Here is a 27,888-nt window from a genome sequence, read left to right on the forward strand (position 1 = left end):
ATGGCTCAGGGTGAGAGTGGAGGGGTGACAGGGAATGATATCACTCAGACGGAGCTTGAGTCTGAGATCCAGGGTGTCAAAGCAACCAGTGACCAGACCAACATCACCCCTGACATCTGGGCTGAGCTGAAGGAGCTGAGAGACATGGCCATCAAACACAGTGTGGAGCTGAGCAACAGCAAGAGCAAGATGGAGAAGCTGGAGCAGGAGAATACAGGTTCATTCACATAGTGATCAACAAATTCATGCAATGTTCACATAGACATTACTTTTAGGAGTAATTTACTTCTTTTATTCCAGCCATGCAGGCCAGACTGACAGCCAGTGAAAACGAGATGGTGAAACTCAAGATAGAGAATGCAGGTAAACTGCTTATATCATTATTAAGAACAGCAGTAAGCTGCAAAATACACAGCTGCTAGTTTATTAGTTACACATACAGTAATTCAAGTTCCAGACATGTAGATTTTTCTTCTTTAAAATGAAAATGTTGAATGTGTTCACAGTTTTGAAAACCAGTGAAGATGTGATGGATCATACAGTGATCAACATATTCATGTAATGTTCACATAAACATTACTTTTAGGAGTAATTTACTGCTTTTATTCCAGCCATACAGGCCAGACTGACAGTCAGTGAAAGCAACAATGCAGGTAAATATTTATACTTTATAAAACACCATATAATTAATTTATATTTCTGATTTTTTTAACTGTTAACCTCAAGAATTAAATATAACCATTTCTTTAAGATGTTTACTGAGATTAATATCTAAGATTTAAAATAAAGCTTTTAGTGAAAAACTTTACATGTATTCACAGTGTTGGAGTCCAAAATGAATGACAGTGAAAACGAGATGGTGAAGCTCAAGATACAGGATGAAGGTAAACTGCTTATATCATTATTAAGAACAGCAGTAAGCTGCAAAATACACAGCTGCTAGTTTATTAGGTACACATACAGATATTTCAAATTCCAGTTATGTAGATTATCTCCTTTAAAATAAAAATGTTGAATGTGTTCACAGTCTTAAAGGCCAGAATGAAAACCAGTGAAAATGTGATGGAGGAGCTCAAGAAGGAGAACACAGGTAAACTACAATAATCAATAAAATGTAAAAACTGCCTGTTGATCAATTATTAATCTGATTATTAATTTTTCCTTCTATTACAGATCTTCAATCCAGAGTAACAGCGAGTGAAGATAAGAGCACAGGTCAGTCTCCATAGTGATCATGTTAACAATTTGAAACCTGTTGACCATAAACATAGTTCACAATAATATTAATGTTAAATGTGTTGACAGTGTTGGAGACCAGAATGACCGCCAGTGAAAATGAGGTGGAGGAGCTGAAGAGACAGAATGCAGGTAAACTGCTTATATCATTATTAAAGAGTAACTTCATCCAGTAATCAGCCTGCTTGTACTGCCGTCTCACAGAAGCTCCATGCTCCGTTCAAAAAGTCCAAATGCAACAGAATCAGAGTAACATCAGTTTCTATGAATACTATTCACCAAAAGAGACACAATACAATTTGTTCATCAACTGTTTATAAGTGGAGCTATTTTTTTCCTCTATGTGAATCTTCTCACATTCACACAGACCGACCAAAGGTGGCGTTCTCACTTGGTCTCACTGATGATGGACTTATTGGACCCTTCAATACTGACATCACACTTAAGTTCAGTAAAGTCTTCACCAACTTTGGTCAGGCCTACAGTCCAACTACAGGTACTCATCTCTTTCTGCTACACACACAAATTAACTATTATAATGTAATGAACTCATTATAATTTGTTTGTTAGATGTTTTTAATATGTATTAATTGTTACAGCTTTCACTGCATCTTCTGTAATTGCTTTTTTTCTCCACTATGGCTCCAGCTGCACACTTGGTTGTTTGAGGAGGAGAAATTTCTCTTTGAATTGGCTCTTTTGAGATTTCACCAGTTTTACCTTTTACAGTGCATCATAACACTTTTAATGTAATTTCTCTGTCCTCTCAGAGGGCTTGAGCCAGGTCGTTGGTACTTTGCCAACATTGAGTCATGTGTGTAATTTTGTGTTATGTAATTACATTTCATTTGGTGACTGATAAGGTTCTAATGATGAAGTGAGTTTCTCGTTCATGCAGTTTTGTGAAACCTTTTCAAAACCTTTTCACAGACATTTACAGATAGTTTACAAAACACAAGAGAATGAAATGTTCTGCAAAGACTTTGACAGGTTTTTGGTCTGTTTTAAGGTGATCACTTATATCTCTGTGTTATATCACTTTCTATAAACATTATGGGATCCAAACTGACTCACTGAATGTGTAACTGAGAGCTCTCAACTTTTACAGACTATACAGTCGCTGGGTAATGTGATGTTAACAAAGCAAGAGCACTGAACAACAATTCCTTCAGATTAGACAAACCCACCTACAGCAGCCTGACCAAAGTATTGAGAAGCAACAGCTTACTGAACTTAGAGAAGAGGTAGTTCAACAGCAGGAAAAAGCCTCACTGATTTTCTCCTCTGATGCAGGTCTCTTCACAGCCCCAGTCAGAGGAGTCTACTACTTCTCATTCACTACAGTGGATACCCGGACGAACGTATGGGGCGCTGTTACTCTCTATCACAATGACAAGAGATTGTTGTGGAATAATAATGACAATGATGAACATGGCTATACCATACTTTCTAATTCACTGGTTATTCAGCTGGAAAAGGGGGATGTGGTCTACATGGTTTTACCTGTCCACTATAGTGTATACGATGATGTACATGATCGTACTAATTTTAATGGATTTCTGCTTTTTCCACTGTGAGACTAAAACATGAGAATTTCTTTACCCCTACATTTTTGGCATAGTCTACAAACAAGTCATACAGTATTCATATGTAAATGAAAGGATGCACATTGTTGCTGTGTTGGCTTTGCTCTGTAACAAACTACATGTGAAATAAAAGAATGACTATGAGGTTAAAGTGCTGACTCTGACTTTAATTTGGGGATATTTAAACCTGTCTGGGAAAACCAACACATACACGCAAAAAGATCAGATGATGAAATCCCATTTATCAACTCATTAGTTCAAATGATGATCTGATGATGATTCAGTATTAAAAGGATAGGTTCACAATTTTACAATCATTCCTCCAGTTCATGCTGGCTGATAAAATATCTTCTTCAAATGTGCTTTCGATGAAAGTGATGAGGGACCAACATCCACAGTTTGTTCACAGTTATTTTGTGCCAAGGAGCATTTAAAAGTTGATGTGAAGCTTATATGAGGCTTCAGCAGTCTGAGTTAGTCATATAAAGTGGATATCTGCCACTTTTACAGCCTTTTTAGTATCAAATTCACTCTTTGTGTTTCCTTGGGCAGGTTAACTGTTGAGCTTGTTGGAAACATAGTCACAAAAGGAGTAACTTTGTTCATAAAAATACTGTAACACTGAAACAAATCTACTTGGTCTGAATAATTTAGACAGCTGAAGCTTTATATTAGCTTCAGATAAACATTTAAATACATTTTTGCACAGGAGGAGGACTGTGGATTTTAGCCACAATAACTTGTAATGTAAGTGCATTATGAATAAATCCTCTAATGGTCAGTATGAACAGGAGGAATTAACTAATTTTGGCAGCTGACTGTTTTAAAAGTGACTTGAAAGATTATGAACCTGTCCTTTAATGCTGTTATTTTGTAAGAAAGAATCATTCTAACTTGTTGTTTGCTTTAAGTTCAGTGTTCAAGGATCATTGGTGTTATTTTTGCATTCCTTATCAAAGACAGCTGTTTAATTCTCATACAGCAGTTCAGTGACCTGTTTTACGTGGATATAAAGACGGAACTGAAGGAGTGGTGTCAGACTGCATCTTGCTGTCTAAAGAGGTGATATTTCACAATGAGGCGTGCTGCAGCTTTTCTGGTGTTGCTGCTCTGTCTGTACTGGACGAGGGCTCAGGGTGAGAGTGGAGGGGTGACAGGGAATGATATCACTCAGACGGAGGTTCAGTCTGAGATCCTGGGTGTCAAAGCAACCAGTGATCAGACCAACATTACCCCTGACATCTGGGCTGAGCTGAAGGAGCTGAGAGACATGGCCATCAAACACAGTGTGGAGCTGAGCAACAGCAAGAGCAAGATGGAGAAGCTGGAGCAGGAGAATACAGGTTCATTCACATAGTGATCAACAAATTCATGCAATGTTCACATAAACATTACTTTTAGGAGTAATTTACTGCTTTTATTCCAGCCATGCAGGCCAGACTGACAGCTAGTGAAAGCAAGAATGCAGGTAAATATTTATATTTTATTGAATAATATGTAATTAATTTATGTTTGTGATTTTATTTCCTGTTAAACTCAAGAAATAAATATAACCATTCCTTTAAGCTGTTTACTGAGATTAATATCTAAGAGTCAAAATAAAGCTTTTAGTCATGAGCTTTAAATGTGTTCACAGTGTTGGAGACCAGAATGAACGCCAGTGAAAGCGAGGTCAAGGAGCTCCAGAGAGAGAACACAGGTAAACTACAACAATCAATAAAATGTAAAAACTTATATTTTTTATTGTATTCTAGCAATGATGCTGACCATGAACACACTTCACAATAATATTAATGTTAAATGTGTTGACAGTGTTGGAGACCAGAATGGACACCAATGAAAATGAGATGGTGAAGCTCAAGATAGAGAATGCAGGTAAACTGATTATATCATTATTAAAAACAGCAGTAAGCTGCAAAATACACAGCTGCTAGTTTATTAGTTACACATACAGATATTTCAAGTTCCAGTTATGTAGATTATCTCCTTTAAAACAAAAATGTTGAATGTGTTCACAGTTTTGAAGGCCAGAATGAAAACCAGTGAAAATGTGATGGAGGAGCTCAAGAAGGAGAACACAGGTAAACTACAATAATCAATAAAATGTAAAAACTGCTGCTTGCTGAACAATTATTAATCTGATTATTAATTTTGCCTTCTAAATATAAGAGCACAGGTCAGCCTCCATAGTGATCATGTTAACAATTTGAAACCTGTTGACCATAAACATACTTCACAATAATATTAATATTAAATGTGTTGACAGTGTTGGAGACCAGAATGACCGCCAGTGAAAATGAGGTGGAGGAGCTGAAGAGACAGAATGCAGGTAAACTGCTTATATCATTATTAAAGAGTAACTTCATCCAGTAATCAGCCTGCTTGTACTGCCGTCTCACAGAAGCTCCATGCTCCGTTCAAAAAGTCCAAATGCAACAGGATCAGAGTAACATCAGTTTCTATGAATACTATTCACCAAAAGAGCCACAACACAATTTGTTCATCAACTGTTTATAAGTGGAGCTATTTTTTTCCTCTATGTGAATCTTCTCACATTCACACAGACCAACCAAAGGTGGCGTTCTCACTTGGTCTCACTGATGATGGACTTATTGGACCCTTCAATACTGACATCACACTTAAGTTCAGTAAAGTCTTCACCAACTTTGGTCAGGCCTACAGTCCAACTACAGGTACTCATCTCTTTCTGCTACACACACAAATTAACTATTATAATGTAATGAACTCATTATAATTTGTTTGTTAGATGTTTTTAATATGTATTAATTGTTACAGCTTTCATTGCATTTTTTGTAATTGCTTTTTTTCTCCACTATGGCTCCAGCTGCACACTTGGTTGTTTGAGGAGGAGAAATTTCTCTTTGAATTGGCTCTTTTGAGATTCCACCAGTTTTACCTTTAACAGTTCATCATAACACTTTTAATGTAGTTTCTCTGTGTCCTCTCAGAGGGCTTGAGCCAGGTCGTTGGTACTTTGCCAACATTGAGTCATGTATGTGATTTTGTGTTATATAATCACATTTCATTTGGTGACTGATAAGGTTCTCATGATGAAGTGAGTTTCTTGTTAATGCAGTTTAGTGAAACCTTTTCACAGACATTTACAGATAGTTTACAAAACACAAGAGAATGAAATGTTCTGCAAAGACTTTGACAGGATTTTGGTCTGTTTTAAGGTGATCACTTATATCTCTCTGTTATATCACTTTCTATAAACATTATGGGATGCAAACTGACTCACTGAATGTGTAACTGAGAGCTCTCAACTTTTACAGACTATACAGTCGCTGGGTAATGTGATGTTAACAAAGCAAGAGCACTGAACAATTCCTTCAGATTAGACAAACCCACCTACAGCAGTCTGACCAAAGTATTGAGAAGCAACAGCTTACTGAACTTAGAGAAGAGGTAGTTCAACAGCAGGAAAAAGCCTCACTGATTTTCTCCTCTGATGCAGGTCTCTTCACAGCCCCAGTCAGAGGAGCCTACTACTTCTCATTCACTACAGTGGATAACCGGAACAACATATGGAGCGCTGTTACTCTCTATCACAATGACAAGAGAGTGTTGTGGAATGAGAATTACAATGATGAATATGACAATACCATACTTTCTAATTCACTGGTTCTTCAGCTGGAAAAGGGGGATATGGTCTACATGGTTTTACCTGATGGCTATAGTATATACGATAATACATTTGATCTTACTTTCTTTAATGGATTTCTGCTTTTTCCACTGTGAGACTAAAACATGAGAATTTCTTTACCCCTACATTTTTGGCATAGTCTACAAACAAGTCATACAGTATTCATATGTAAATGAAAGGATGCACATTGCTGCTGTGTTGGCTTTGCTCTGTAACAAACTACATGTGAAATAAAAGAATGACTATGAGGTAAAAGTGCTGACTCTGACTTTAATTTGGGGATATTTAAACCTGTCTGGGAAAACCAACACATACACGCAAAAAGATCAGATGATGAAATCCCATTTATCAACTCATTAGTTCAAATGATGATCTGATGATGATTCAGCATTAAAGGATAGGTTCACAATTTTTCAATCATTCCTCCAGTTCATGCTGGCTGATAAAATATCTTCTTCAAATGTGCTTTTGATGAAAGTGATGAGGGACCAACATCCACAGTTTGTTTACACAGTTATTTTGTGCAAATGTACATTTAAAAGTTGATGTGAAGCTTATATGAGTCTTCAGCAGTCTGAGTTAGCCATATAAAGTGGATATCTGCCACTTTTACAGTCTTTTTAGTATCAAATTCACTCTTTGTGTTTCCTTGGGCAGGTTAACTGTTGAGCTTGTTGGAAACATAGTATCAAAAGGAAAGACTTTGTTAATAAAAATACTGTAACACTGAAAGAAATCTACTTGATTTGAATAATTTGGACAGCTGAAGCTTTATATTAGCTTCAGATTTAAATACATTTTTGCACAGGAGGAGGACTGTGGATTTTAGCCACAATAACTTGCAATGTAAGTGCATTATGAAGGAATCCTCTAATGGTCAGTATGAACAGGAGGAATTAACTAATGTTGGCAGCTGACTGTTGTTTTAAAAGTGACTTGAAAGATTATGAACCTGTCCTTTAATGCTGTTATTTTGTAAGAAAGAACATCATTCTAACTTGTTGTTTGCTTTAAGTTTAGTGTTCAAGGATCGTTGGTGTTATTTTTGCATTCCTTATCAAAGACACCTGTTTAATTCTCATACAGCAGTTCAGTGACCTGTTTTACGTGGATATAAAGATGGGAATTGAAGGAGTGGTGTCAGACTGCATTATTATAATTCATGACTACAGTTCTTTGTTGTGTTGGATTTGCAATAAATGCTTTAAAACACAGAAAAATACACATCAGATTGACCATGACCCAGACTCTTTACAAACTGAGTGTGGGAACACATGAAATAAAAGACTGACATTGCTCTTATCATCTCTTTACACTACTAACGTTCACTACCAATGATTTTGAAAGAACGTCATTCTAACTTGTTGTTTGCTTTAAGTTCAGTGTTCAAGGATCGTTGGTGTTATTTTTGCATTCCTTATCAAAGACACCTGTTTAATTCTCATACAGCAGTTCAGTGACCTGTTTTACGTGGATATAAAGACGGAACTGAAGGAGTGGTGTCAGACTGCATCTTGCTGTCTAAAGAGGTGATATTTCACAATGAGGCGTGCTGCAGCTTTTCTGGTGTTGCTGCTCTGTCTGTACTGGACGAGGGCTCAGGGTGAGAGTGGAGGGGTGACAGGGAATGATATCACTCAGACGGAGGTTCAATCTGAGATCCTGGGTGTCAAAGCAACCAGTGATCAGGCCAACATCACCCCTGACATCTGGGCTGAGCTGAAGGAGCTGAGAGACATGGCCATCAAACACAGTGTGGAGCTATGGAAGCTGGAGCAGGAGAATACAGGTTCATTCACATAGTGATCGACAAATTCATGCAATGTTCACATAAACATTACTTTTAGGAGTAATTTACTGCTTTTATTCCAGCCATACAGGCCAGACTGACAGCCAGTGAAAGCAAGAATGCAGGTAGATATTTATATTTTATTGAATAATATATAATTAATTTATGTTTGTGATTTTATTTCCTGTTAAACTCAAGAAATAAATATAACCATCTCTTTAAGATGTTTACTGAGATTAATATCTAAGATTCAAAATAAAGCTTTTAGTCATGAACTTTAAATGTATTCACAGTGTTGGAGGCCAGAATGAACGCCAGTGAAAATGTGGTCAAGGAGCTCCAGAGAGTGAACATAGGTAAATTACAACAATCAATTAAATGTAAAAACTTATATTTTTTACTGTATTCTTTCAATGATGCTGACCATAAACATACTTCACAATAATATTAATGTTAAATGTGTTGACAGTGTTGGAGACCAGAATGAACACCAATGAAAACGAGATGGTGAAGCTCAAGATAGAGAATGCAGGTAAACTGATTATATCATTATTAAGAACAGCAGTAAGCTGCAAAATACACAGCTGCTAGTTTATTAGGTACATATACAGATATTTCAAGTTCCAGATATGTAGATTATCTCCTTTAAAATAAAAATGTTGAATGTGTTCATAGTTTTGAAGGCCAGAATGAACACCAGTGAAAATGTGATGGAGGAGCTCAAGAAGGAGAACACAGGTAAACTACAATAATCAATAAAATGTAAAAACTGCCTGTTGATCAATTATTAATCTGATTATTAATTTTGCCTTCTATTGCAGATCTTCAATCCAGAGTAACAGCATTTGAAGATAAGAGCACAGGTCAGCCTCCATAGTGATCATGTTAACAATTTGAAACCTGCTGACCATAAACATACTTCACTATAATATTAATGTTAAATGTGTTGACAGTGTTGGAGGGCAGAATGAACACCAGTGAAAACGAGGTGGAGGAGCTGAAGAGACAGAATGCAGGTAAACTGCTTATATCATTATTAAAGAGTAACTTCATCCAGTAATCAGCCTGCTTGTACTGCCGTCTCACAGAAGCTCCATGCTCCGTTCAAAAAGTCCAAATGCAACAGGATCAGAGTAACATCAGTTTCTATGAATACTATTCACCAAAAGAGACACAATACAATTTGTTCATCAACTGTTTATAAGTGGAACTATTTTTTTCCTCTATGTGAATCTTCTCACATTCACACAGACCGACCAAAGGTGGCGTTCTCACTTGGTCTCACTGATGATGGACAAGTTGGACCCTTCAATACTGACATCACACTTAAGTTCAGCAAAGTCATCACCAACTTTGGTCAGGCCTACAGTCCAACTACAGGTACTCATCTCTTTCTGCTACACACACAAATTAACTATTATAATGTAATGAACTCATTATAATGTGTTTGTTAGATGTTTTTAATATGTATTAATTGTTACAGCTTTCACTGCATCTTCTGTAATTGCTTTTTTTCTCCACTATGGCTCCAGCTGCACACTTTGAATTGGCTCTTTTGAGATTTCACCAGTTTTACCTTTAACAGTGCATCATAACACTTTTAATGTAGTTTCTCTGTGTCCTCTCAGAGGGCTTGAGCCAGGTCATTGGTACTCTGCCAACATTGAGTCATGTGTGTGATTTTGTGTTATGTAATTACATTTCATTTAGTCACTGATAAGGTTCTCAGGTCTTCAAAACCTTTTCACAGACATTTACAGAGAATGAAACGTTCTGCAAAGACTTTGACAGGATTTTGGTCTGTTTTAAGGTGATCACTTATATCTCTCTGTTATATCACTTTCTATAAACATTATGGGATGCAAACTGACTCACTGAATGTGTAACTGAGAGCTCTCAACTTTTACAGACTATACAGTCGCTGGGTAATGTGATGTTAACAAAGCAAGAGCACTGAACAACAATTCCTTCAGATTAGACAAACCCACCTACAGCAGTCTGACCAAAGTATTGAGAAGCAACAGCTTACTGAACTTAGAGAAGAGGTAGTTCAACAGCAGGAAAAAGCCTCACTGATTTTCTCCTCTGATGCAGGTCTCTTCACAGCCCCAGTCAGAGGAGTCTACTACTTCTCATTCACTACAGCGGATTACCGGACTAACGTAGGGAGTGGTTTTTCTCTCTATCACAATGACAGGATGGTGTTGTGGAATGGTAATTACAATGATGAATATGGCAATAACAGACTTTCTAATTCACTGGTTCTTCAGCTGGAAAAGGGGGATGTGGTCTACATGGTTTTACCTGGCAGCTATAGTGTATTCGATAATACCGATAATCATACTACTTTTAACGGATTTCTGCTTTTTCCACTGTGAGACTAAAACATGAGAATTTCTTTACCCCAAAATTTTTGGCATAGTCTATAAACAAGTCATACAGTATTCATATGTAAATGAAAGGATGCACATTGTTGCTGTGTTGGCTTTGCTCTGTAACAAACTACATGTGAAATAAAAGAATGACTATGAAGTTAAAGTGTTGACTCTGACTTTAATTTGGGGATGTTTAAACCTGTCTGGGAAAACCAACACATACACGCAAAAAGATCAGATGATGAAATCCCATTTATCAACTCATTAGTTCAAATGATGATCTGATGATGATTCAGCATTAAAGGATAGGTTCACAATTTTTCCATGTCTGTTTTAACCCTTAAATAGGAAAAGTGCACCAGGAGACACATTTATATTTACATGTTTATAGCCTACATTAATAAAGGCAACTCATAAAATCCAAAATATATGAAATATGATAAATAATGACTTGTGGAAATGTTTATTTAGGTGCAAATGTGATGCCGAAGTACATAAAAAAGTCAATAAAAAGAATGATCAACATCTTATTTTCTACTCTTGCCTGTTTAAAGGGTTAAAACTGCAGTCAGGTGCTTATATGAAGACTGAAAGAGTTTTTCCTCACTGAAATCATTCCTCCAGTTCATGCTGGCTGATAAAATATCTTCTTCAAATGAGCTTTAGCCAAATGTGCTTTAGTTAGCCATATAAAGTGGATATCTGCCACTTTTACAGTCTTTTGAGTGTCAAATTCCCTCTTTGTGTTTCCTCGGACAGCTTAACTGTTGAGCTTGTTGGAAATATAGTATCAAAAGAAAAGACTTTATTAGTAGAAATACTATAACACTGAAATATATCTACTTGATTTGAATAATTTGGACAGCTGAAGCTTTATATTAGCTTCAGATAAACATTTAAATACATTTTTGCACAGGAGGAGGACTGTGGATTTTAGCCACAATAACTTGCAGTGTAAGTGCATTATGAAGGAATCCTCTAATGGTCAGTATGAACAGGAGGAATGAACTAATTTTGGTAGCTGACTGTTTTAAAAGTGACTTGAATGATTGTGAACCTGTCCTTAATGCTGTTATTCAAAGAAAGAACATCATTCTAACTTGTTGTTTGCTTTAAGTTTAGTGTTCAAGGATCGTTGGTGTTATTTTTGCATTCCTTATCAAAGACACCTGTTTAATTCTCATACAGCAGTTCAGTGACCTGTTTTACGTGGATATAAAGACGGAACTGAAGGAGTGGTGTCAGACTGCATCTTGCTGTCTAAAGAGGTGATATTTCACAATGAGGCGTGCTGCAGCTTTTCTGGTGTTGCTGCTCTGTCTGTACTGGACGAGGGCTCAGGGTGAGAGTGGAGGGGTGACAGGGAATGATATCACTCAGACGGAGGTTCAGTCTGAGATCCTGGGTGTCAAAGCAACCAGTGATCAGACCAACATCACCCCTGACATCTGGGCTGAGCTGAAGGAGCTGAGAGACATGGCCATCAAACACAGTGTGGAGCTGTGGAAGCTGGAGCAGGAGAATACAGGTTCATTCACATAGTGATCAACAAATTCATGCAATGTTCACATAAACATTACTTTTAGGAGTAATTTACTGCTTTTATTCCAGCCATACAGGCCAGACTGACAGCCAGTGAAAGCAAGAATGCAGGTAGGTATTTTTTATTATGATTATAAAACACCATATAATTAATTTATGTTTCTGATTTTTTTAACTGTTAACCTCAAGAGTTAAATATGACCATTTCTTTAAGATGTTTACTGAGATTAATATCTAAGATTCAAAATAAAGCTTTTAGTCATGAGCTTTAAATGTATTCACAGTGTTGGAGTCCAAAATGACCGCCAGTGAAAATGTGGTCAAGGAGCTCCAGAGAGAGAACACAGGTAAACTACAACAATCAATAAAATGTAAAAACTTTTCTTTTTTTACTCTATTCTAGCAATTAGAATACGTTTATTTGATATCAATGTGTGGTTCATGATAAGATGGAGAAGCTGGAGCAGGAGAGTACAGGTTCATTCACATAGTGATCAACCAATTCATGCAATGTTCACATAAACATTACTTTTAGGAGTAATTTACTGCTTTTATTCCAGCCATACAGGCCAGACTGACAGCCAGTGAAAGCAAGAATGCAGGTAGATATTTATATTTTCTGGAATAATATATAATTAATTTATGTTTGTGATGTTATTTTCTGTTAAGGTCAAGAATTAAATATCACCATTCCTTTAAGCTGTTTACTGAGATTAATATCTAAGATTTAAAATAAAGCTTTTAGTCATGAGCTTTAAATGTATTGACAGTGTTGGAGTCCAGAATGAACACCAGTGAAAACGAGGTCAAGGAGCTCCAGAGAGAGAAAACAGGTAAATTACAACAACCAATTAAATGTAAAAACTTATATTTTTTACTGTATTCTAGAAATGATGCTGACCATAAACATACTTCACAATAATATTAATGTTAAATGTGTTGACAGTGTTGGAGACCAGAATGAACACCAACGAAAATGAGATGGTGAAGCTGAAGATAGAGAATGCAGGTAAACTGATTATATCATTATTAAGAACAGCAGTAAGCTGCAAAATACACAGCTGCTAGTTTATTAGGTACATATACAGATATTTCAAGTTGCAGTTATGTAGATTATCTCCTTTAAATTAAAAATGTTGAATGTGTTCATAGTTTTGAAGGCCAGAATGAAAACCAGTGAAAATGTGATGGAGGAGCTCAAGAAGGAGAACACAGGTAAACTACAATAATCAATAAAATGTAAAAACTGCTGCCTGCTGAACAATTATTAATCTGATTATTAATTTTGCCTTCTAAATATAACACCACAGGTCAGCCTCCATAGTGATCATATTAACAATTTGAAACCTGGTGACCATAAACATACTTCACAATAATATTAATGTTAAATGTGTTGACAGTGTTGGAGACCAGACTGAACACCAGTGAAAACGAGGTGGAGGAGCTGAAGAGACAGATTGCAGGTAAACTGCTTATATCATTATTAAAGAGTAAATTCAGTTTCTATAAATACTATTTATTAAAGAGACACAATACAATTTGTTCATCAACTGTTTATAAGTGGAGCTATTTTTTTCCTCTATGTGAATCTTCTCACATTCACACAGACCGACCAAAGGTGGCGTTCTCACTTGGTCTCACTGATGATGGACAAGTTGGACCCTTCAATACTGACATCACACTTAAGTTCAGTAAAGTCATCACCAACTTTGGTCAGGTCTACAGTCCAACTACAGGTACTCATCTATTTCTGCTACACACACAAATTAACTATTATAATGTAATGAACTCATTATAATTTGTTTGTTAGATGTTTTTAATATGTATTAATTGTTACAACTTTCACTGCATCTTTTGTAATTGCTTTTTTCTCCACTATGGCTCCAGCTGCACACTTGGTTGTTTGAGGAGGAGACATTTCTCTTTGAATTGACTCTTTTGAGATTTCACCAGTTTTACCTTTTACAGTGCATCATAACACTTTTAATGTAGTTTCTCTGTGTCCTCTCAGAGGGCTTGAGCCAGGTTGTTGGTACTTTGCCAACATTGAGTCATGTGTGTGATTCTGTGTTATGTAATTACATTTCATTTGGTGACTGATAAGTTTCTAATGATGAAGTGAGTTTCTCATTCATGCAGTTTTGTGAAACCTTTCCACAGACACTTACAGATAGTTTATAAAACACAAGAGAATGAAATGTTCTGCAAAGACTTTGACAGGATTTTGGTCTGTTTTAAGGTGATCACTTATATCTCTCTGTTATATCACTTTCTATAAACATTATGGGATGCAAACTGACTCACTGAATGTGTAACTGAGAGCTCTCAACTTTTACAGACTATACAGTCGCTGGGTAATGTGATGTTAACAAAGCAAGAGCACTGAACAACAATTCCTTCAGATTAGACAAACCCACCTACAGCAGTCTGACCAAAGTATTGAGAAGCAACAGCTTACTGAACTTAGAGAAGAGGTAGTTCAACAGCAGGAAAAAGCCTCACTGATTTTCTCCTCTGATGCAGGTCTCTTCACAGCCCCAGTCAGAGGAGCCTACTACTTCTCATTCAATTCAGTGGATAACCGGACGAACGTATGGAGTGTTGTTACTCTCTATCACAATGACAAGAGATTGTTGTGGATTTCTAATGGCAATGATGAAACTGGCTATAACAGACTTTCTAATTCACTGGTTCTTCAGCTGGAAAAGGGGGATGTGGTCTACATGGTTTTACCTGCCGACAATAGTGTATACGATAGTACCAGTAACCATACAATCTTTAACGGATTTCTGCTTTTTCCACTGTGAGACTAAAACATGAGAATTTCTTTACCCCTAAATTTTTGGCATAGTCTACAAACAAGTCATACAGTATTCATATGTAAATGAAAGGATGCACATTGTTGCTGTGTTGGCTTTGCTCTGTAACAAACTACATGTGAAATAAAAGAATGACTATGAGGTTAAAGTGCTGACTCTGACTTTAATTTGGGGATATTTAAACCTGTCTGGGAAAACTAACACATACACGCAAAAAGATCAGATGATGAAATCCCATTTATCAACTCATTAGTTCAAATGATGATCTGATGATGATTCAGCATTAAAGGATAGGTTCATTTTTCATGCCTGTTTTAACCCTTTAAACAGGCAAGAGTAGAAAATAAGATGTTGATCATTCTTTTATACTTCAGTATCACATTTGCACCTAAATAAACATTTCCATAAGTCATTATTTATCATATTTCATATATTTTGGATTTTATGAGTTGCCTTTATTAATATAGGCTATAAAAATGTAAATATAAATATATCTCCTGGTGCACTTTGCCTGTTTAAGGGTTAAAACAGCAGTCAGGTGTTTATATGAAGATTGAAAGAGTTTTTCCTCACTGAAATCATTCCTCCAGTTCATGCTGGCTGATAAAATATCTTCTTCAAATGTGCCTTCAATGAAAGTGATGAGGGACCAACATCCACAGTTTGTTCACAGTTATTTTGTGCAAATGTGCATTTAAAAGTTGATGTGAAGCTTATATGAGTCTTCAGCAGTCTGAGTTAGCCATATAAAGTGGATATCTGCCACTTTTACAGTCTTTTTAATGTCAAATTCCCTCTTTGTATTTCCTTGGGAAGGTTAACTGTTGAGCTTGTTGGAAACATAGTATCAGTAAAGGAATGACTGTAACACTGAACCAAATCTACTTGATTTGAATAATTTGGACAGCTGAAGCTTTATATTAGCTTCAGATAAACATTTAAATACATTTTTGCACAGGAGGAGGACTGTGGATTTTAGCCACAATAACTTGCAATGTAAGTGCATTATGAAGGAATCCTCTAATGGTCAGTATGAACAGGAGGAATTAACTAATGTTGGCAGCTGACTGTTGTTTTAAAAGTGACTTGAAAGATTGTGAACCTGTCCTTTAATGCTGTTATTCAAAGAAAGAACATCATTCTAACTTGTTGTTTGCTTTAAGTTCAGTGTTCAAGGATCGTTGGTGTTATTTTTGCATTCCTTATCAACGACACCTGTTTAATTCTCATCAGCAGTTCAGTGACCTGTTTTACGTGGATATAAAGACGGAACTGAAGGAGTGGTGTCAGACTGCATCTTGCTGTCTAAAGAGGTGATATTTCACAATGAGGCGTGCTGCAGCTTTTCTGGTGTTGCTGCTCTGTCTGTACTGGACGAGGGCTCAGGGTGAGAGTGGAGGGGTGACAGGGAATGATATCACTGAGACGGAGGTTCAGTCTGAGATCCTGGGTGTCAAAGCAACCAGTGATCAGACCAACATCACCCCTGACATCTGGGCTGAGCTGAAGGAGCTGAGAGACATGGCCATCAAACACAGTGTGGAGCTGAGCAACAGCAAGAGCAAGATGGAGAAGCTGGAGCAGGAGAATACAGGTTCATTCACATAGTGATCAACAAATTCATGTAATGTTCACTATGACATTACTTTTAGGAGTAATTTACTTCTTTTATTCCAGCCATGCAGGCCAGACTGACAGCCAGTGAAAACGAGATGGTGATACTCAAGATAGAGAATGAAGGTAAACTGCTTATATCATTATTAAGAACAGCAGTAAGCTGCAAAATACACAGCTGCTAGTTTATTACGTACACATACAGATATGTTAAGTTCCAGATATGTAGATTTTTCTTCTTTAAAATAAAAATGTTGAATGTGTTCACAGTTTTGAAAACCAGTGAAGATGTGATGGATCATACAGTGATCAACAAATTCATGTAATGTTCACATAAACATTACTTTTAGGAGTAATTTACTGCTTTTATTCCAGCCATACAGGCCAGACTGACAGCCAGTGAAAGCAAGAATGCAGGTAGATATTTATATTTTATAAAACACCATATAATTAATTTATGTTTCAGATTTGTTTAACTGTTAACCTCAAGAATTAAATATAACCATTTATTTAGGATGTTTACTGAGATTAATATCTAAGATGTAAAATAAAGCTTTTAGTGATGAGCTTTAAATGTATTGACAGTGTTGGAGTCCAGAATGAACGCCAGTGAAAGCGAGGTCAAGGAGCTCCAGAGAGAGAACACAGGTAAATTACAACAATCAATTAAATGTAAAAAATTATATTTTTTACTGTATTATAGCAATGATGCTGACCATAAACATATTTCACAATAATATTAATGTTAAATGTGTTGACAGTGTTGGAGGCCAGAATGAACACCAATGAAAACGAGGTGGTGAAGCTCAAGATAGAGAATGCAGGTAAACTGCTTATATCATTATTAAGAACAGCAGTAAGCTTCAAAATACACAGCTGCTAGTTTATTAGGTACACATACAGATATTTCAAGTTCCAGTTATGTAGATTATCTCCTTAAAAATAAAAAATGTTGAATGTGTTCACAGTCTTAAAGGCCAGAATGAAAACCAGTGAAAGTGTGATGGAGGAGCTCAAGGAGGAGAACACAGGTAAACTACAATAATCAATAAAATGTAAAAACTGCCTGCTGAACAATTATTAATCTGATTATTAATTTTTCCTTCTATTGCAGATCTTCAATCCAGAGTAACAGCGAGTGAAGATAAGAGCACAGGTCAGCCTCCATAGTGATCATGTTAACAATGTGAAACCTGTTGACCATAAACATACTTCACAATAATATTAATGTTAAATGTGTTGACAGTGTTGGAGACCAGAATGAACACCAGTGAAAACGAGGTGGAGGAGCTGAAGAGACAGAATGCAGGTAAACTGCTTATATCATTATTAAAGAGTAACTTCAGTTTCTATGAATGCTATTCACCAAAAGAGACACAATACAATTTGTTCATCAACTGTTTATAAGTGGAGCTATTTTTTTCCTCTATGTGAATCTTCTCACATTCACACAGACCGACCAAAGGTGGCGTTCTCACTTGGTCTCACTGATGATGGACAAGTTGGACCCTTCAATACTGACATCACACTTAAGTTCAGTAAAGTCATCACCAACTTTGGTCAGGCCTACAGTCCAACTACAGGTACTCATCTCTTTCTGCTACACACACAAATTAACTATTATAATGTAATGAACTCATTATAATTAGTTTGTTAGATGTTTTTAATATGTATTAATTGTTACAGCTTTCACTGCATCTTTTGTAATTGTTTTTTTTTCTCCACTATGGCTCCAGCTGCACACTTGGTTGTTTGAGGAGGAGAAATTTATCTTTGAATTGGCTCTTTTGAGATTTCACCAGTTTTACCTTTAACAGTGCATCATAACACTTTTAATGTAGTTTCTCTGTGTCCTCTCAGAGGGCTTGAGCCAGGTCGTTGGTACTTTGCCAACATTGAGTCATGTTTGTGATTTTGTGTTATGTAATTACATTTAATTTGGTGACTGATAAGTTTCTAATGATGAAGTGAGTTTCTCGTTTATGAAGTTTTGTGAAACCTTTTCAAAACCTTTTCACAGACATTTACAGATAGTTTACAAAACACAAGAGAATGAAATGTTCTGCAAAGACTTTGACAGGATTTTGGTCTGTTTTAAGGTGATCACTTATATCACTCTGTTATATCACTTTCTATAAACATTATGGGATGCAAACTGACTCACTGAATGTGTAACTGAGAGCTCTCAACTTTTACAGACTATACAGTCGCTGGGTAATGTGATGTTAACAAAGCAAGAGCACTGAACAACAATTCCTTCAGATTAGACAAACCCACCTACAGCAGCCTGACCAAAGTATTGAGAAGCAACAGCTTACTGAACTTAGAGAAGAGGTAGTTCAACAGCAGGAAAAAGCCTCACTGATTTTCTCCTCTGATGCAGGTCTCTTCACAGCCCCAGTCAGAGGAGTCTACTACTTTTCATTCACTACAGCGGATCTCCGGACTAATGTATGGAGTGGTTTTTATCTCTATCACAATGACCAGAGTGTGTTGTGGAATGGTAATGACAATGATGGACATGGCTATACCAGACTTTCTAGTTCACTGGTTCTTCAGCTGGAAAAGGGGGATGTGGTCTACATGGTTTTACCTGCCAACTATAGTATATACGATAGTACCAGTAATCATACTACCTTTAAGGGATTTCTGCTTTTTCCACTGTGAGACTAAAACAGCAGAATTTCTTTACCCGTAAATTTTTGGCATAGTCTACAAACAAGTCATACAGTATTCATATGTATATGAAAGGATGCACATTGTTGCTGTGTTGGCTTTGCTCTGTAACAAACTACATGTGAAATAAAAGAATGACTATGAGGTTAAAGTGCTGACTCTGACTTTAATTTGGGGATGTTTAAACCTGTCTGGGAAATCCAACACATACACGCAAAAAGATCAGATGATGAAATCCCATTTATCAACTCATTAGTTCAAATGATGATCTGATGATGATTCAGCATTAAAGGATAGGTTCACAATTTTTCATGTCTGTTTTTTAGCTTTAATTTTTTAACTTTAAGCCACACTCACTTGCAATGTAAGTGCATTATGAAGGAATCCTCTAATGGTCAGTATGAACAGGAGGAATTAACTAATTTTGGCAGCTGACTGTTGTTTTAGTCAAGTCAAGTCAAAGTGTTTATTGTCATTATATTGTGAACAATACGAAAAAATTAACAGACACTTGAAAGATTGTGAACCTGTCCTTAATGCTGTTATTTTTTAAGAATGAGAATCATTCTAACTTGTTGTTTGCTTTAAGTTCAGTGTTCAAGGATCGTTGGTGTTATTTTTGGATTCCTTATCAAAGACACCTGTTTAATTCTCATACAGCAGTTCAGTGACCTGTTTTACGTGGATATAAAGACAGAACTGAAGGAGTGGTGTCAGACTGCATCTTGCTGTCTAAAGAGGTGATATTTCACAATGAGGCGTGCTGCAGCTTTTCTGGTGTTGCTGCTCTGTCTGTACTGGACGAGGGCTCAGGGTGAGAGTGGAGGGGTGACAGGGAATGATATCACTCAGACGGAGGTTCAGTCTGACATCCTGGGTGTCATAGCAACCAGTGATCAGACCAACATCACCCCTGACATCTGGGCTGAGCTGAAGGAGCTGAGAGACATGGCCATCAAACACAGTGTGGAGCTGAGCAACAGCAAGAGCAAGATGGAGAAGCTGGAGCAGGAGAATACAGGTTCATTCACATAGTGATCAACAAATTCATGTAATGTTCACATAAACATTACTTTTAGGAGTAACTTATTGCTTTTATTCCAGCCATACAGGCCAGACTGACAACCAGTGAAAGCAAGAATGCAGGTAGATATTTATATTTTATAAAATAATATATAATTAATTTAAGATTTTTTTTTCCTTTTTAACTCAAGAATTCAATTAAAATTAAATAAACCCTTAAAATGTATTCACAGTGTTGGAGACCAAAATGACCGCCAGTGAAAATGTGGTCAAGGAGCTCCAGAGAGAGAACACAGGTAAACTACAACAATCAATAAAATGTAAAAAAAAAAATAATCTTTTTTTACTCTATTCTAGCAATTAGAATATGTTTATTTGATATCAAGGTGTGGTTCATGATAAGATGGAGAAGCTGGAGCAGGAGAATACAGGTTCATTCACATAGTGATCAACCAATTCATGCAATGTTCACATAAACATTACTTTTAGGAGTAATTTACTGCTTTTATTCCAGCCATGCAGGCCAGACTGACAGCCAGTGAAAACAAGAATGCAGGTAGATATTTATATTTTAATGAATAATATGTAATTAATTTATGTTTGTGATTTTATTTCCTGTTAAAGTCAAGAAATAAATATAACCATTCCTTTAAGCGGTTTACTGAGATTAATATCTAAGAGTCAAAATAAAGCTTTTAGTCATGAGTTTTGAATGTATTCACAGTGTTGGAGGCCAGAATGAACGCCAGTGAAAATGAGGTCAAGGAGCTCCAGAGAGAGAACACAGGTAAATTACAACAATCAATTAAATGTAAAAACGTATATTTTTTACTGTATTCTAGAAATGATGCTGACCATAAACATACTTCACAATAATATTAATGTTAAATGTGTTGACAGTGTTGGAGGCCAGAATGAACACCAATGAAAACGAGATGGTGAAGCTCAAGATAGAGAATGCAGGTAAACTGATTATATCATTATTAAGAACAGCAGTAAGCTGCAAAATACACAGCTGCTAGTTTATTAGGTACACATACAGATATTTCAAGTTCCAGTTATGTAGATTATCTCCTTTAAAATAAAAATGTTGAATGTGTTCATAGTTTTGAAGGCCAGAATGAAAACCAGTGAAAATGTGATGGAGGAGCTCAAGAAGGAGAACACAGGTAAACTACAATAATCAATAAAATGTAAAAACTGCCTGTTGATCAATTATTAATCTGATTATTCATTTTGGCTTCTATTACAGATCTTCAATCCAGAGTACTACATACTTCACAATAATATTAATGTTAAATGTGTTGACAGTGTTGGAGACCAGAATGAACACCAGTGAAAACGAGGTGGAGGAGCTGAAGAGACAGAATGCAGGTAAACTGCTTATATCATTATTAAAGAGTAACTTCATCCAGTAATCAGCCTGCTTGTACTGCCGTCTCACAGAAGCTCCATGCTCCGTTCAAAAAGTCCAAATGCAACAGGATCAGAGTAACATCAGTTTCTATGAACACTATTCACCAAAAGAGACACAATACAAATTGTTCATCAACTGTTTATAAGTGGAGCTATTTTTTTCCTCTATGTGAATCTTCTCACATTCACACAGACCGACCAAAGGTGGCGTTCTCACTTGGTCTCACTGATGATGGACTTATTGGACCCTTCAATACTGACATCACACTTAAGTTCAGTAAAGTCTTCACCAACCTTGGTCAGGCCTACAGTCCAACTACAGGTACTCATCTCTTTCTGCTGCACACTCAAATTAACTATTATAATGTAATGAACTCATTATAATTTGTTTATTAGATGTTTTTAATATGTATTAATTGTTACAGCTTTCACTGCATCTTTTGTAATTGCTTTTTTCTCCACTATGGCTCCAGCTGCACACTTGGTTGTTTGAGGAGGAGAAATTTCTCTTTGAATTGGCTCTTTTGAGATTTCACCAGTTTTACCTTTAACAGTTCATCATAACACTTTTAATGTAGTTTCTCTGTGTCCTCTCAGAGGGCTTGAGCCAGGTTGTTGGTACTTTGCCAACATTGAGTCATGTGTGATTTTATGTTATGTAATTACATTTCATTTGGTGACTGATAAGGTTCTCATGATGAAGTGAGTTTCTTGTTAATGAAGTTTTGTGAAACCTTTTCAAAACCTTTTCACAGACATTTACAGATAGTTTACAAAGCACAAGAAAATTAAATGTTCTGCTTTGACAGGATTTTGGTCTGTTTTAAGGTGATCACTTATATCTCTCTGTTATATCACTTTCTATAAACATTATGGGATCCAAAATGACTCACTGAATGTGTAACTGAGAGCTCTCAACTTTTACAGACTATACAGTCGCTGGGTAATGTGATGTTAACAAAGCAAGAGCACTGAACAACAATTCCTTCAGATTAGACAAACCCACCTACAGCAGTCTGACCAAAGTATTGAGAAGCAACAGCTTACTGAACTTAGAGAAGAGGTAGTTCAACAGCAGGAAAAAGCCTCACTGATTTTCTCCTCTGATGCAGGTCTCTTCACAGCCCCAGTCAGAGGAGTCTACTACTTCTCATTCACTACACTGGATCTCCGGACTAATGTATGGAGTGTTGTTACTCTCTATCACAATGACAAGAGATTGTTGTGGAATTCTAATGACAATGATGAACATGGCTTTAACAGACTTTCTAATGCACTGGTTCTTCAGCTGGAAAAGGGGGATGTGGTCTACATGGTTTTACCTGCCAGCTATAGTGTATACGATAGTACCAGTAACCATACAATCTTTAACGGCTTTCTGCTTTTTCCACTGTGAGACTAAAACATGAGAATGTCTTTACCCCCAAATTTTTGGCATAGTCTCCAAACAAGTCATACAGTATTCATATGTAAATGAAAGGATGCACATTGTTGCTGTGTTGGCTTTGCTCTGTAACAAACTACATGTGAAATAAAAGAATGACTATGAGGTTAAAGTGCTGACTCTGACTTTAATTTGGGGATATTTAAACCTGTCTGGGAAAACCAACACATACACGCAAAAAGATCAGATGATGAAATCCCATTTATCAACTCATTAGTTCAAATGATGATCTGATGATGATTCAGCATTAAAGGATAGGTTCACAATTTTTCAATCATTCCTCCAGTTCATGCTGGCTGATAAAATATCTTCTTCAAATGTGCTTTTGATGAAAGTGATGAGGGACCAACATCCACAGTTTGTTCACAGTTATTTTGTGCAAAGGTGCATTTAAAAGTTGATGTGGAGCTTATATGAGTCTTCAGCAGTCTGAGTTAGTCATATAAAGTGGATATCTGCCACATTTACAGCCTTTTTAGTATGAAATTCACTCTTTGTGTTTCCTTGGGCAGATTAACTGTTGAGCTTGTTGGAAATATAGTCACAAAAGGAAAGACTTTGTTAATATAAATACTGTAACACTGAAAGAAATCTACTTGATTTGAATAATTTAGACAGCTGAAGCTTTATATTAGCTTCAGATAAACATTTAAATACATTTTTGCACAGGAGGAGGACTGTGGATTTTGACCACAATAACTTGCAGTGTAAGTGCATTATGAAGGAATCCTCTAATGGTCAGTATGAACAGGAGGAATTAACTAATTTGGGCAGCTGACTGTTGTTTTAAAAGTGACTTAAAAGACTGTGAACCTGTGCTTTAATGCTGTTATTCGAAGAAAGAACATCATTCTAACTTGTTGTTTGCTTTAAGTTTAGTGTTCAAGGATCGTTGGTGTTATTTTTGCATTCCTTATCAAAGACACCTGTTTAATTCTCATACAGCAGTTCAGTGACCTGTTTTACGTGGATATAAAGACAGAACTGAAGGAGTGGTGTCAGACTGCATCTTGCTGTCTCAAGAGGTGATATTTCACAATGAGGCGTGCTGCAGCTTTTCTGGTGTTGCTGCTCTGTCTGTACTGGACGAGGGCTCAGGGTGAGAGTGGAGGGGTGACAGGGAATGACATCACTCAGACGGAGGTTCAGTCTGAGATCCTGGGTGTCAAAGCCACCAGTGATCAGACCAACATCACCCCTGACATCTGGGCTGAGCTGAAGGAGCTGAGAGACATGGCCATCAAACACAGTGTGGAGCTGAGCAACAGCAAGAGCAAGATGGAGAAGCTGGAGCAGGAGAATACAGGTTCATTCACATAGTGATCAATAAATTCATGTAATGTTCACATAGACATTACTTTTAGGAGTAATTTACTGCTTTTATTCCAGCCATTTCCATTTTTCCTGTTAAACTCAAGAAATAAATATAACCATTCATTTAAGCTGTTTACTGAGATTAATATCTAAGATTCAAAATAAATCTTTTAGTCATGAGCTTTAAATGTATTCACAGTGTTGGAGACCAAAATGAACGCCAGTGAAAATGAGGTCAAGGAGCTCCAGAGAGTGAACACAGGTAAATTACAACAATCAATTCAATGTAAAAACTTATATTTTTTACTGTATTCTAGAAATGATGCTGACCATAAACATACTTCACTATAATATTAATGTTAAATGTGTTGACAGTGTTGGAGGCCAGAATGGACACCAATGAAAATGAGATGGTGAAGTTGAAGATAGAGAATGCAGGTAAACTGATTATATCATCGTTAAGAACAGCAGTAAGCTGCAAAATACACAGCTGCTAGTTTATTAGCTACACATACAGATATTACAAGTTCCAGTTATGTAGATTATCTCTTTTAAAATAAAAATGTTAAATGTGTTCACAGTTTTGAAGGCCAGAATGAAAACCAGTGAAAATGTGATGGAGGAGCTCAAGAAGGAGAACACAGGTAAACTACAACAATCAATAAAATGTAAAAACTGCTGACTGCTGATCAATTATTAATCTGATTATTAACTTTGCCTTCTAAATATAAGAGCACAGGTCAGCCTCCATAGTGATAATGTTAACAATTTGAAACCAGTTGACCATAAACATACTTCACAATAATATTAATGTTAAATGTGTTGACAGTGTTGGAGACCAGAATGACCACCAGTGAAAACGAGGTGGAGGAGCTGAAGAGACAGAATGCAGGTAAACAACAACAATCAATCAAATGTAAAAACTTATATTTTTTACTGTATTCTAGAAATGATGCTGACCATAAACATACTTCACAATAATATTAATGGTAAATGTGTTGACAGCATTGGAGACCAGAATGGACACCAATGAAAATGTGATGGAGGAGCTCAAGATAGAGAATGCAGGTAAACTGATTATATCATTATTAAGAACAGTAGTAAGCTGCAAAATACACAGCTGCTAGTTTATTAGGTACACATACAGATATTTCAAGTTGCAGTTATGTAGATTATCTCATTTAAATTAAAAATGTTGAATGTGTTCACAGTCTTAAAGGCCAGAATGAAAACCAGTGAAAATGTGATGGAGGAGCTCAAGAAGGAGAACACAGGTAAACTACAATAATTAATAAAATGTAAAAACTGCTGCCTGCTGATCAATTATTAATCTGATTATTAATTTTTCCTTCTATTGCAGATCTTCAATCCAGAGTAACAGCGAGTGAAGATAAGAGCACAGGTCAGCCTCCATAGTGATCATGTTAACAATTTGAAACCTGCTGACCATAAACATACTTCACAATAATATTAATGTTGAATGTGTTGACAGTGTTGGAGACCAGAATGAACACCAGTGAAAACGAGGTGGAGGAGCTGAAGAGACAGAATGCAGGTAAACTGCTTATATCATTATTAAAGAGTAACTTCATCCAGTAATCAGCTTGCTTGTACTTCCGTCTCACAGAAGCTCCATGCTCCGTTCAAAAAGTTCAAATGCAACAGGATCAGAGTAACATCAGTTTCTATGAATACTATTCACCAAAAGAGACACAATACAATTTGTTGATCAACTGTTTATAAGTGGAGCTATTTTTTTCCTCTCTGTGAATCTTCTCACATTCACACAGACCGACCAAAGGTGGCGTTCTCACTTGGTCTCACTGATGATGGACTTATTGGACCCTTCAATACTGACATCACACTTAAGTTCAGTAGAATCATCACCAACTTTGGTCAGGCCTACAGTCCAACTACAGGTACTCATCTCTTTCTGCTACACACACAAATTAACTATTATAATGTAATGAACTCATTATAATTAGTTTGTTAGATGTTTTTAATATGTATTAATTGTTACAGCTTTCACTGCATCTTTTGTAATTGCTTTTTTCTCCACTATGGCTCCAGCTGCACACTTGGTTGTTTGAGGAGGAGAAATTTCTCTTTGAATTGGCTCTTTTGAGATTTCATCCATTTTACCTTTAACAGTGCATCATAACACTTTTAATGTAGTTTCTCTGTGTCCTCTCAGAGGGCTTGAACCAGGTTGTTGGTACTTTGCCAACATTGAGTCATGTGTGTGATTCTGTGTTATGTAATTACATTTAATTTGGTTACTGATAAGGTTCTCATGATGAAGTGAGTTTCTCGTTTATGCAGTTTTGTGAAACAGATAGTTTATAAAACTCAAGAGAATGAAATGTTCTGCTATGACAGGATTTTGGTCTGTTTTAAGGTGATCACTTATATCTCTCTGTTATATCACTTTCTATAAACATAATGGGATGCAAACTGACTCACTGAATGTGTAACTGAGAGCTCTCAACTTTTACAGACTATACAGTCGCTGGGTAATGTGATGTTAACAAAGCAAGAGCACTGAACAACAATTCCTTCAGATTAGACAAACCCACCTACAGCAGTCTGACCAAAGTATTGAGAAGCAACAGCTGACTGAACTTAGAGAAGAGGTAGTTCAACAGCAGGAAAAAGCCTCACTGATTTTCTCCTCTGATGCAGGTGTCTTCACAGCCCCAGTCAGAGGAGTCTACTACTTCTCAGTCAATACACTGGATCTCCGGACTAATGTATGGAGCATTGTTTATCTCTATCACAATGACAAGAGAATGTTGTGGATTGATAATTACAATGATGAACATGGCTATACCAGACTTTCTAATTCACTGGTTCTTCAGCTGGAAAAGGGGGATGTGGTCTACATGGTTTTACCTGGCGGCTATAGTGTATTCGATAATACCGATAATCATACTATCTTTAATGGATTTCTGCTTTTTCCACTCTGAGACTAAAACATGAGAATTTCTTTACCCCAAAATTGTTGGCATAGTCTACAAACAAGTCATACAGAAGTCATATGTAAATGAAATGATGCACATTGTTGCTGTGTAGGCTTTGCTCTGTAACAAACTACATGTGAAATAAAAGAATGACTATGAAGTTAAAGTGCTGACTCTGACTTTAATTTGGGGATATTTAAACCTGTCTGGGAAAACCAACACATACACACAAAAAGATCAGATGATGGAATCCCACTTATAAACTCATTAGTTCAAATGATGATCTGATGATGATTCAGCATTAAAGGATAGGTTCACAATTTTTCATGTCTGTTTTAACCCTTAAACAGGTAAAGTGCACCAGGAGATATATTTATATTTACATTTTTATAGCCTACATTAATAAAGGCAACTCATAAAATCCAAA

General features: G+C 36.4%; 1 protein-coding gene and 1 long non-coding RNA gene across 2 annotated transcripts; both read left to right on the top strand.

Moving 5' to 3' along the window:
• On the top strand, positions 1–27,475 carry LOC128364862 (uncharacterized). The gene is made up of 17 exons (XM_053325485.1): positions 1–217; positions 612–653; positions 822–884; positions 1,028–1,090; positions 1,174–1,215; positions 4,635–4,697; positions 4,841–4,903; positions 9,100–9,141; positions 9,232–9,294; positions 13,348–13,410; positions 17,743–17,784; positions 21,228–21,290; positions 25,083–25,145; positions 25,862–25,903; positions 25,994–26,056; positions 26,292–26,420; positions 27,184–27,475. The coding sequence occupies exons 1-17, from the start codon at positions 1–3 to the stop codon at positions 27,465–27,467; spliced, it is 1,407 nt and encodes a 468-aa protein (XP_053181460.1). The 3' UTR covers positions 27,468–27,475.
• LOC128364140 (uncharacterized) lies at positions 1,375–2,973 on the top strand. Its single transcript, XR_008321754.1, has 2 exons — positions 1,375–1,732; positions 2,530–2,973. It is a non-coding gene; the product is annotated as an uncharacterized LOC128364140 (long non-coding RNA).
• Positions 27,476–27,888: the final 413 nt, after the last annotated feature.

The sequence above is a fragment of the Scomber japonicus genome, chromosome 9, assembly GCF_027409825.1.
Source record: "Scomber japonicus isolate fScoJap1 chromosome 9, fScoJap1.pri, whole genome shotgun sequence".
Classification (NCBI taxonomy): Eukaryota; Metazoa; Chordata; class Actinopteri; order Scombriformes; family Scombridae; genus Scomber; species Scomber japonicus.

Coding starts and splice junctions, on each gene's coding strand:
- LOC128364862 (XM_053325485.1), top strand. CDS start 1: ATGGCTCAGGGTGAGAGTGGAGGGGTGACAGGGAATGATATCACTCAG. Junction 9,295..13,347: donor GCTGAAGAGACAGAATGCAG/GTAAACTGCTTA, acceptor ATGTGTTCATAG/TTTTGAAGGCCAGAATGAAA. Junction 21,291..25,082: donor GCTCAAGATAGAGAATGCAG/GTAAACTGATTA, acceptor ATGTGTTCACAG/TTTTGAAGGCCAGAATGAAA.